The sequence below is a fragment of the Macaca mulatta genome, chromosome 8 (genome assembly GCF_049350105.2).
Source record: "Macaca mulatta isolate MMU2019108-1 chromosome 8, T2T-MMU8v2.0, whole genome shotgun sequence".
NCBI classification, from domain to species: domain Eukaryota; kingdom Metazoa; phylum Chordata; class Mammalia; order Primates; family Cercopithecidae; genus Macaca; species Macaca mulatta.
In genome coordinates this window covers 100,206,946-100,219,566 of record NC_133413.1, presented here as the reverse complement: position 1 = coordinate 100,219,566, position 12,621 = coordinate 100,206,946, and the positions used below count along the sequence as shown (strand labels likewise).

General features: G+C 37.2%; 1 protein-coding gene and 2 long non-coding RNA genes across 6 annotated transcripts in view; 2 read left to right on the top strand and 1 right to left on the bottom strand.

Annotated features, from left to right (window-relative positions):
- RIPK2 (receptor interacting serine/threonine kinase 2) overlaps window positions 1–3,526 on the bottom strand; it is a 37,380-nt gene extending 33,854 nt beyond the window's left edge. For both annotated transcript variants that reach the window (XM_001084687.5, XM_015145673.3), the window contains exon 1: window positions 2,980–3,526. In XM_001084687.5, coding sequence (XP_001084687.1) covers window positions 2,980–3,152 — 173 coding nt within the window. In that variant the 5' untranslated portion in view covers window positions 3,153–3,526. The remainder of the gene's footprint in view (window positions 1–2,979) is intronic.
- Window positions 3,479–5,132, top strand: LOC144330815 (uncharacterized). The gene is made up of 2 exons (XR_013397333.1): window positions 3,479–3,684; window positions 4,133–5,132. It is a non-coding gene; the product is annotated as an uncharacterized LOC144330815 (long non-coding RNA).
- Window positions 5,133–8,166: 3,034 nt separating this feature from the next.
- LOC144330814 (uncharacterized) overlaps window positions 8,167–12,621 on the top strand; it is a 163,351-nt gene continuing 158,896 nt past the window's right edge. For all 3 annotated transcript variants that reach the window (XR_013397332.1, XR_013397331.1, XR_013397330.1), the window contains exon 1: window positions 8,167–12,621. This exon is cut by the window's right edge and continues 26,161 nt beyond it. This is a non-coding gene — a long non-coding RNA (uncharacterized LOC144330814).

Here is a 12,621-nt window from a genome sequence, read left to right as displayed (position 1 = left end):
TTGAAATATGAATAGCAACAGACATTCTAGACCAGACTAAGATGGATTGCTTTTAAAAACAAACAAAAAAACAAAGCAAAAGAATCTTGGTCATTTATGTTTTGAATAGGTCATATATTTATATGTCTTAAAATTCAAGAGTAACAAGAAGGCATAAAGTGAAAAGCTTCTCTCATTCTCTGTCCTTCAATCACTTAATACTCCAACTGCTAGGAAACCAATTACATCAGTTTGTGAGACCCATTTCAATTAAACGTTTATTCCCTAGATGGAAATAGTTCTGTATTTGCCCCAAGAGATTTGGGCCAACAACAGAGGATGACCCTGAAGATTCCTGGATACTAAGAACAATAGAGAGTGCATGCTGCAGAAGTCTCAGTGATACTTCATACACTCTTTCCTCCTCCCATTAAAAGACATTCTTCTTTCCACTGTGACCCTATTACACGTCAGTCACTTTACACGCACTAGCATCCTAAGATCACCCTCTAAACATAGTTTCATTATCTCCACTTCATAAATGAGGGCACTGAGGCTCAGGAAAATTAATACTTTTCTAATGGTCACACTAATAAGTGGCAGGGTTGGCGTCAGATTTGAATTGCAATTATGGCTGCATTCTTTCTACCCTATTGCTTGATCAAAGAATATAGTTGGACAGTTCTTGAAGATAGATTTTTGGCAAGATTGAGTGAGTAGGAAATTTTTTTTAAAAGCCAAGAGATTGTAAAAATTGATTTTTATATTTTGAAAATAAAGGCGTAAAATACAGCTTCTATAGTCACATCACCAAAATTAACTCAAAAATTTAATAAAAAAGTTACGTCATCTACAGGGTATTTGAACAACCAATTGGACTCATTACTCATAAGGGGTGGGAAGATTGTTGGGGAAGGTCCACTCATCGGACAGAAGTCAGATTATGGAGACTGATTCACCAATCATTAAAATAAGGGCATGTAACATTGCATAAATTTTTCTTTCAGGTCATCCCAAAGAACAATGCAAACATTCTTCTCCATAGCCCGAGACACACATGTATTTATTATTCCTATTTTATAAGTGAGGAAAGAGACACCAGTGAGTCAACTGCATAGCCTTGTCTAATGCTCAGACTACATAAATACTGCACTGATAAGATCTTAAGTAACAAATTGGAAAAAAGAATGTGATGCAGTAATGCCAGAGTGTTTCACTGGTCTTATGGCTTCCTCGAAGACAGAATTAATTTCCTACCCAATTCAGTGAAGAATTTTAGACTATGAAAATTGTTCATGAGCATGGGAAAGAAACTCCCTCTTCACTTCTTGGTCCCCAAACTGTACAAAGCTTAGATAAACTAAAATCCTGAGAAGCAGCACCCAAAGTGGGAGGATCAATTGGCTTTTCAATACCTATTGGGTCCATCAGTGCTATATTTCCATACAGTGTTTGCATAACTGGTTCTAACATATATCCATCCTCTCTAACCAACCACCACCCTTAAAAGTTGACTACAGACACATATACACACTTGCCCAGCACTTGCGCCACAGAACATAAGGCCCAGAGTAAACAGACACCACACCTTGTATATCACTGAATCTGGATTATGATAGAAAAGAAGTGGAAACAAGCTCTAGAGGTGTCCCAGATCTCCTGTGCCATTTAGGCCATCCAAGCCTGACAGTGAGACAATGAAGAAAAGTCACAGGTAGGTGAAAATCCAGTAACTTTGGCAGGGCAGAAGCTGAGGAATTTATCTGATATTGGATACAGCTTCTGGCCAATCAGGCGTCTGTGATGACGTATTTTCACATTAGATATAGGAGGAGGAGAAGAGAATGTTGTAATCATGGATGTTAACTCACTAAGAACTGAATGCTGGGCCTAGTTAAATCCCTGTAGGAAGTAAAATACACAAGACTAGTGACCAGACCCATTGACTAATACACAGTTACAGGTCTATGGCACGTGGTTGTAATGTTCTTCTGAAAACAGAAACTAATGTTAACCTTCCCTTAAAACCTGTACAAACCAGTAAGTGAAAGCCATTTACAATTTCTGGCCATTTAACAGTCTTTTGGTTCAATTTACTGTGGCAAAAATAGCACACATTTCCTCTACTTAACGATCTTCCCGTGAGAGAAACTGAGAGTGGGAGAAACTGAATTGTATTGAGTTTGATATAAAACGTTCCTGATAACACATAATAAACCACAACCAAAACAAAAGCAATAAAAAGCAAAACATCGTAGATTCTAAAGCAGCTCTGTCCAATAAACATAGAATGTGAAATCTACCACATACAATTTAAAATTTTCTCATGGCCACATAAAGTAAAAAGAAACACATTAAAATGAATTTTAATCTTATATTTAACCCAAGATATCAAAAATATTATCATTTCAGCATATAATCAATAAACAAATATTAATAAAATATTACAAGTTTTTAAAAATAAATACTAAGCATTCGAACTCTGGTATTTTACACTTAGGTCACATTTCAATTCGGACGGGCACATTTCAAGTGCTCAGTACTCACCTGTGGCTAAGGGCTGCCTACTGGACACTGCAGCCCTACAGCCCGATTTCAAAAATAAGGAAAAAACAAAGCAAGCAAAACCCACACCCACTCCATATAAACACACACCAATTTCAATAAACCCGGCGTTTAGAGTTTGGCAGTGATTGCTGATTTTTGGAGTACGGAGAGAGAACGCTTAGGAGTAAGAGGGAAGGAGAGAAAGGGAAATGGAGAGATGCGTGGAGGAATGCAACTGCTGCATCTCCAGAGAAGTGCGTGCTCCCTACCGTGCCAGAGCTTGAAGGGTCGGTGCTCCCTACCTCCCAAGCTTGAAGGGCTGCCTAGAGGTGACGAGGTGGGGCCGGCCCCAAGCGGTCACTGCCATTTGGGCTCTAGAGCCCGCTTGTCAGGGGGCTTGAGGGGATGCAGGATAGTTGGGGGCTCTTCCCGGGAACCCCATTGGCTGCCTACCTGTCGAGCAGAGGGGTGTGGATGTGCAGGTGCTTCACGGCCACCTGGACGCGCCAGTCTGCGTGGCGGGCGGACGACACAGTGCCCGAGGCGCCGCGGCTCAGGTAGCGCAGGTCGGCGAGCTTGTGGTAGGGAATGGTGGGCAGGGCGCTGCAGATGGCCTCCCCGTTCATGGTCCCGGGCGCTCAGGCCGGTTCCAGTTGTGCCCCCTGCTGCGGCGGCTCCCAAGGCTCCCCCGCCGCGCTCGGGAGCCCAGATCCGCCCCTGCACTAGCGAGGCCGGCAAGACCCTTTTTGCCCCGCGACACTAGGTCACGAGGGCGCCCATTCCCCGGGCGGCCCACGCCAGCCGCTGCTTCTCCGAACCAGAGCTGACTTCTTTTCTAGAGACTAGTGCCAACGCCGTAGCGCCGCGAAGGAGCTTCCTCTCTCGCCGCCCCGGCCGGCCCTCCCCGGCGCGCGCCGCCACCAGCTCAGGCCGCCTGAGCTCCTCCCTCCCCAAACTTCGCAGGCTACGTCAGCTGCGGACAGCAAGGCGGGGAGAGGGGCAGCCCGCTCGCGGCCCTTCCGCCTGGCTCTCGCCTCGGCCTGCGACCGGGATCCTCCGCCCGGGTCGCGCAGCCGAGGCCGAGGGCTGGGGCGGGCGGCCGGGAAGTGGGAAAGGGAGCCAGAGGCGCTCCTTTTGTCTTCTCTTCCCATCCCCCAGGTTTGGGAAAGTTTTGCTTTTGGGAAGCCCCTCTCTTCAGCCTGCTGGCGGGTGTCGGATTGGTTAGCCGCCAACCCCCTCCCCCCACCCCTCCCCCCACCCCTCCCCCCACCCCCACCCCACCCCACCCCTCCCCCCACCCCCACCCCACCCCCACCCCACCCCTCCCCTCACTCCTCCCCCACCCCCCACCCTCACCCTCACCCTCACCCTCACCCCGACCGCCAAAATTCTCTGGGCCACAGGTCTTCCGGAAGTTGCCAATCCCGGTAGCTGCAGCGTCCGGCTGGGGTCTTTCTTAGGGGGCTCGGGGTTCTGCTTTCTGACTCCCTCCCGACTCTCCGCCTGCGCAGGAAGCGATTTGGGGGTATTGTGAATTCCGAGGGCCCCACACTTAAGAGGTTGTACTCTCACCTGTCTACCTGGACTCCAATTTCCATATTTCCAGTCACTTCAGGACTGAGAGATGGATGATAAACCCTGTCATAGTGGAGCAAGTTGAGGTGTTTAACCGCTGTTATGTGGGATCTGCCTTTCTCCCTCTTCTTTCTTACTTCCGTAAGTATATATATGCAGAGAGTGAAAAATAACCTTGAGAGTGTCCATCCCTCTGACTCCAGGTAAGACTGCAAATAATTCTTTCTTATAAATCTGGGAGGAATGCAGTCAGTGTTTCATGCCAACCAAAAAAGACTGCAAACGATTTCCATCTTGCTGCTTTGAACACCTTTCTACTTAGGTGACTATTTTGTAAGATATGAGTGCAAATGTTATATACAATACCAAGTCCATACTAGATGTTTAATTAATTCTAGGGCTTCAGTAATCAGGAATGACTCGAGCAGATTTCTGCCTACAGAAAGCTAATGCGTCTCGTATTTTTGCATTACCTGAAATGAAAGTAGCAATGTTAGGTTTTACAATAGTGGAAGGTTGTAAACGATAGTGTGTTAAAAATTTTTGATCATTTATAATAAAATGTTCAGCACTAAATATATGGTCTGATGCTCTGTGCTTTCTTGCTTAATACACTTTTTTTTGTTTTTTTTCTTTTCGAGAGGGAGTCTTGCTCTGCCACCTAGGCTAGAGTGTAGTGGCGCGATCTCAGCTCATTGCAACCTCCGCCTCCCTGGTTCAAGCAATTCCCCTGCCTCAGCCTGCCAAGTAGCTCGGATTACAGGCGCCCGGCCCCCAGCTAATTTTTGTATTTTTAGTAGAGACAGGGTTTCACCATGTTGGCCAAGGTGGTCTCAAACTCCTGACCTCGTGATCCGCCCACCTTGTCCTCCCAAAGTGCTGGGAGTAGAGGCCTGAGCCACCGGCCAATAAGCTTTTTTCTTAAAAAGTACTCAGAAAACTTTCCTATCCATTCATTCTGTTATGCGCGTCAGTGTGAAGAGACCACCAAACAGGCTTTGTGTGAGCAATAAAGCTTTTTAATCACCTGGGTGCAGGCCGACTTAGTCCGAAAAAGGAGTCAGCAAAGGGAGATAGGAGTGGGGCAGTCTTTATAGGATTTGGGTAGGTAGTGGAAAGTTACAGTTAAAGGGGGCTTTTCTCTTGCAGGCAAGGGCGGGGGTCACAAGGTGCTCAGTGGGGAGCTCCTGAGATTCCTTGTCTAGGAGAAGGAGTGTCACAAGGTCAATTGATCAGTTAGGGTGGGGCAGGAACAAATCACAATGGTGGAATGTCATCAGTTATGGCGGGAATTGGCTATTTTCACTTTTGTGGTTCTTCAGTTGCTTCAGGCCATCTGGATGTATACGTGCAGGTCACAGGGGATATGATGGCTTAGCTTGGGCTCAGAGGCCTGACATATTTATCCAGTCAATTAATTAAAAACATGAGTCCTAGAAAAAGAGAACAAAGCATAAACAGAGAAGAAATGATCAAAATAATAGTTTAAAAAATTTTGCCAGGGCAGGTGTCTTCATATTTAAAGGGCCCACCAAGTAAAAATACCTACATTAAAGCACATCATTAAAAAGGTGAGAACATTAAGAATAAAGGGAAGATTCTAAACGTTTTCAAAGGGCAGAAACAAAAATTAAAGGAATGGGAATTAGAATGGCATTGGATTTCTTAACAATGTTACTAAGTCATTGTTATCCTAAAATATAATGAAGTGAAATTTTTTCAGTATTCTAAAGGACAGTAACTTCCAACTTAGAATTCTATAGTCAAACTATCTGTCAAATATAAGGGCAGAATAAAAACATTTTCACATATACAAAGATGAAATACTTTCATTCCATTTCCTTTTTTTTTTTTTTTTAAAGAAATCTCCTAGAGAATGTGTTCAGCAAAACATGCGAGTAGGCCTAGAAAAAGAAAGACATGGGATCCAGAAAACAGGACCAGGAAATTAAAAAGGGAAACTCCAGAATGAGAGAAATATGACAGAATTGGAGAGCAACCCATTTTCATGAACAGGGAGATGGCAGACTTTAAGAGAAAACAGTAGTTACAGTAATTGAAATGATAGATTATCTAATTTGAGTATTTGAGAAATTATATAGATAGATGTTGGATAGATCTAATGAAATCTGGGATAAAATTGGAGAACGAATTGTAAAAAAATACAAGTAAAAAGAAGGAGACAATTGTTAATTCCATGAAAATTACTTCAGAAGGGAAAAAACATTTCTCTAAACTGTTTTGTGGTGGCGAAAAATGTAGAACTTTTCAGAGCTTTTGAAATGCTAATATACATCTCTAAGAAGGAGAGAACATGAAGCATAGAACTTTATGGAATTTATTTGTATTGTTAATTACATTAGTTTTAAATTTACTTTTTAAAACCATATTCACGTGGTTTAAAATTTAAAACAATAAGGACTTACAATGCAATGGAAAAATTGAGAAGAGGACTTAGATACCTTGAAAAAGAGGTGAAAGGTGCTCAACATCATTCATTATCAGGGAATCACAAATTTTATTCACAGTGCAACACTACAGTCCAAATAGTAGAAAGAATAAAATTAAAAAGACAGAATATACCAAGTGCGAGTGAGGATTTGGAGCAACAGGAACTCTTATACACTGCTCATGGGAGTGTTGATTGGTACAATCAATTTTGTAAATTGTATGTCAGTATCTATTAAAACTGCAGATATGTAGACCCCATGACCCAGTAATTCCTTGCTTCGGTATGTGGACATGTGTATGCATCTACTAGAATGTTCATAGCAGTGGTGTTTGTAATAGTCTTAATCTGGAAATTACCCAGATATCCATAAATAGTAGAATACATAAATAAATTTTGGCACATTTATGCAATGTAATACTAAATTGGAATGAAATTAAACAGTGTACAAATATAATGTTGGATGAAAAAAGCCAGATATGGAAGAGTACATATTGCATGAATTCATTTGTATAAAGTACAAAAATAAATAAAACTAACTTATGCTTATAGAAATCTTCTCTCTAGTAGGGGAGAGGCATTGATTAGAAGGGAATGATGAGGTATCTGGGATGATGGCAATGTTCTATTTTTTGATTCAGGACCTAGGATCTAGATGCCAGTTGCATGGGTGTGTTCAGTTTATAAAAATTCTTGGAGATTACACTCACATTCACTCTTATACTTCAATAAAAAGTTAATTGGTTTAAATATAAAATAAACATGCACATATATAAATATAAGTATATATTGTATATGCATATATATAGATTTACATATTATATATTATTTATTATATTTTTATATTTATATATTTTTATATTTATATATTATATGCAAATATATAAATATATACTTATATAATACATAAATATTAATATGATATAATATATTATATAATTAATATATAATAGAAAATATTAATATTATAAATATATTATATAATTTAATATATTGCATAATGTATAACATATATGTTTTTATATATAAATATATATAATGTAATATATTTATATTATAATAAATATATATAATGTAATATATTTATATTATAATAAATATATTATAAATTATTTAAATAATAATAAGTTAATATTACATATTTAATTATTAATTAAATTATAAATCATCATTTATAATATATAATAATTTATATATTTTAATAAGCATATATTATAAATTATTATTTATAAAAATATAAATTATTATAAATAATTGATAAATAAATTATTAATTTTATTAAATTTATAAAATAATAAATAAAAATAATAAATATAAATTAAATATAATATAAATATATAATATATATTTTTATAATATATTATAATATATATTATATATTTTAAAAATATATGTAAATTATATAATTTATATATAAATATATAATATATATTTATATATTTATTTATATATAATATAATATATTATATTATATATTTCTTTCCATTTCTGTTTTTTTAAAGAAAGCTCCTAGAGAATGTGTTTATTTATATATAATATATTATATATTTGTATATTATATTTATATATTATGTGTGCATGTTTACATTTAATTATATATAAAATATATAAAATATCTGTCACTTTTATGTAATTGTTATAACACTATATACCCATCCACTTTGCTTACTTTTCACTTAATATATCTTGGATATCTTTCCATATGAATGCATAAAAAGCTCCCTCATCTTTTTTTATTTTCTAAAGACTGATGGATATACCATAATTTATCCCCCATTAATGGGCATTTACTTTGTTTTCAGACATATGCTATTACAGATAATGCTGCAATAGTTAATTTTTGCTTGTGTTATTTCATACATATATATCTACATATTCCAGAAGCAAAATTGCTGGATCAAAGAGTATGTTGGTTTATAACTTTGGTTCATGTCATTGAATTGTTCTTCACTGAAGTTATACTAGTTTTCTTTTCCTGTAGATGATGAAAACAGCTATTTCTCCACACACTTACTTTCCTTCCTTTTTAAGATGGATAGTACATTGTTGGTCTGCTGATTCCTGAAGTGGTCAGTGCTTCTAAATTCATGTAAATGCTAAGATTCTTTTTATCAGAAGCCTTCTAAATATTTTTTAATCACAACCCTAAACCTTTAGCTTTCATGATAGGATTTACCAGTATACAGTTTTAAAAACATACATTATCAGACATATATGGGAAATAATTAAATTATATATATCTTCATATACATATAGTTCAATTCCCACAATTAATTAGCTAAAGATAGAAAGTTTAAGGGATACTGATGCTGAAATACATCAACTAAACAAGAAAGAAAATATTAGAATATGAATGCAAAGTTGGCTTAAAAAACAAGAATCACATCTATATACTGATTTCATCTGGTCAAAATTCTATAAAATTACATCAAGATTTGTTTTTCTATGAGATAAGGTTTATTTATACCTGTATGTATTATGTTAGGAAATTGCACCTTGAAATTGCATATCTCTTCAATTAGACACAAGACAAAAAAGGGAAAAATAAACTACTTAAAAAGCTACAAATTTAAGAATTTCAAACATTTCATATTGTAAACTTTTCTAATTTTTGGTTTAAATGCACCTAATAAGTTTTAAAACCACAAATCCCAGGGAAGTCTCTATAATTACATAATAATAAATGTACTACATGGGAAAACTAATGTTTGGGGTACATTTGGTACCTTCCCCTCAAAACTTTTAATACTTGATATATCTGATGATAGTCTATTATTATGAGGAGGTAGAAAAATATACTTTTTGCATCTAATTAGAAAAATAATGTTTCTCATTTGGCCATCCTAAAATTGAACATGTCATATTTAAATTGGCTGATAAAATGATGTTTTTTTCTTTGGACTTATTAGGAAACATTACATGGAAATCAACCTTTTAATATGATATTTACTAATAACACTTTTTTCAAATATTTTTCTGCCGAGACCAGCTCGTTTGGGGAGACCCTAACCCAGTGGTGCTAGAGTGATTAAAGACACACACACAGAAATATAAAGGTGTGAAGTGGGAAATCAGGGGTCTCACAGCCTTCAGAGCTGAGAGCCCCGAACAGAGATTTATCCACATATTTATTAACAGCAAACCAGTCATTAGCATTGTTTCTATAGATATTAAATTAACTAAAAGTATCCCTTATGGGAAATGAAGGGATGAGCCGAATTAAAGGAATAGGTTGGGCTAGTTAACTGAAGCAGGAACACGTCCTTAAGACACAGATCGCTCATGCTATTGTTTGTGGCTTAAGAATGCCTTTAAGCGGTTTTCCGCCCTGGGCGGGCCAGATATTCCTTGCCCTCATTCCTGTAAACCCACAACCTTCTAGCTTGGGCTTTAGGGCCATTATGAGCATGTTACAGTGCTGCAGAGATTTTGTTTATGGCCAGATTTTGGGGGGCTTGCTCCTAACATTTTTCAATTTAAAGTTACATTTAAATCTTTTACCATTTGAACAAATGGTGAAATTATTTTAAAGAAATTCTAAGAAGGAGAAGTTAATATATATTCCTGTGAAAGTGCTGAAAAATAAAAACAAAACAAAGCAGTTGGAGATACTGAGCTAGTACAATCTCCCACCTAATTCAAGAATATCTAATGAAGAGTTGACCAGTTCTTTTGAACATTCCCTGGCAAAAGGGAAATCATTACATTTTGAGCAAGCCGTTTCCATTGGTTACAGATTTCTTTTGATAAAATTGTCTAACATTCTAAATTTTAGGAGGTGATTCTGACCTTAATATTACCGGCTTTTATTGTATTAAGTCTAATTCTCCTACCTAGAGAATTGAAACAAAGGGTCTACCCCTTTTAAGGTGGTATGAGGGATTTAAAAGATAAATACTTTGAAGATAGATATGTCATCTTTAGTCTTCTTTTACTTCACCTTGGTTTTTAGTCTCTGTGGTTGTCCTATATTCATCAATATCCCCACCTCCAAATACATTAGAAAATTTTGTGTGAAATCTGACCGATGAGAGGGATTGTGGCTGTACCTGTCTTTGATCTGAATCTATTCACAGAAAGGAAGATGGCATTCTTTTTTTTTTTTTTTGTAGGCAGCCCTGCTAAACTATTAATTTAGGTTGGGCCTCAATTAATTTTTCTTTCTTTTCTTTTCTTTCTTTTTTCCTTCTGTCTTTCTTTTCTTTTTTCTCCTTTTCTTCCTCCTCCTCCTCCTTTTTTTCCTTCTTTTCCTCCTGCCCCTCCCTCTCTCCCCCTTCCTCCTCTTCTTTCTTCATCTTTTTTTCTTAATGAAATGCCTTTAAAACAGGTTTTCCCCTCTTGTACTTGCACAATTGATTCTTTTAGACCCAGTATTATTGGTTGAATCATGTTTCCCAAAAAGATGTTGAAGTCGTAACCTTCAATACTGATGAATGTGACCAACCATATTTTGAAATAGAATCTTTACAGCTGATCAAATTAGGATAAGGTCATTAGGATGGGACCTAATCCTGACTGTGTCCTTATAATGAGGGGAAATTTGTACATCATGACAAGCATGCATACAGGGAAGATACTGTGAAGACACAGGGAGAACACTATCTGCAAGCTATCGAACAGACTAGACTACCAGAAGCTAAGTGAGAAGAACGGAATGGATTCTGCCTCATAGTTACCAGAAGGAACCAACTCTGCTGGCTCTTCAATTTCGGACTTCTAACTTCCAGACAATAGATTTCTGTTGTTTAAACCATTCTGTGTAGTTTTGTTATGGCAGCCCCAGGAATCTAATATACTCAGCTATAATTTAAAAATACTTTTTAGGATAATTATAAATTTATAGGATGTTGCAAAGGTAATACAGAGAGGTCTCATGTATCCTTCATTCAGTTCCTGCCAGTGGTTATGTCTTACAGAATTATAATACAATATAAAAACCAGTAATATAGCATTCATCTAATATATGTATATTTTTCTGTGTCATTTTATCACATGTGTAGATTCCTATATCACCACCTCAGTCAAGGTACAGAACTATCCCACCACAACAAAGATTTCATTTATACTATCTCTTTACTTTCACACTCACCTCCTAACTCCCCCAACATTCTTAATCCCTATTAATCACTAATCTATTTTCCATCTCTATTACATTAAATATTTTGAGGTTCGCTTTGTTCACTCAGCATAATGACTTTGAGATTCATCCAAGTTGTTGCTTAGAATTGGTGTTTGGGGCCAGGCGCGGTGGCTCACGCCTGTAATCCCAGCACTTTGGGAGGCCGAGGTGAATGGATCATGAGGTCAGGAGATCGAGACCATCCTGGCCAACATGGTGAAACCTCATCTCTACTAAAAATACAAAAATCAGCTGGGTGTGGTGGTGCATGCCTCTAGTCCCAGCTACTCGGGAGGCTGAGGCAGGAGAATCACTTGAACCCAGGAGGCAGAGATTGTAATGAGCCGAGATTGTGCCACTGAACTCCAGCCTGGTGACAGAACGAGACTCCATCTCAAAAAAAAAAAAAAAAAAAAAAAAATTAGTGTTTGGTTCTTTAGTATCCATTGTGTACTGTATCATAGTGTTTTAACCATTCACCTGTTGAGGGATATTTTAGTTATTTCCAAGTTTTGCCTATTATAGATAAAGCTGCTATGAATAATTGTGTGCAGATTTTTGTGTGGACATAAGTTTTTGTTTCTGTGAGATAAATGGCCAGGAGTATAATTCCTACATTGCACAGTAAAAGTATTTTTAATTTGTTTAGGAAACAGCCACACTCTTTTTCAGAGTGACTGCTTCGTTTAACATCCCATAGCAATGTATGAAAGATTCCATTTCTCTGAATCTATCTCTATTTTTTATATTAGCTTTTTAATAAATGTGTATAATATCTGATTTATATACACACATTTTTGAAACTAATAAGGTTTTTTTCATATATATGTAATTCTTCTAGCCTTTTGTGATTTTTTTTCAAAGTGTATTTTGCTATGTTGGCTGTCCTCTCCTGAAAACACAACATTTGGATTTATATATTCACAACTTCAGTTCTTTGCTTTGTCATTTG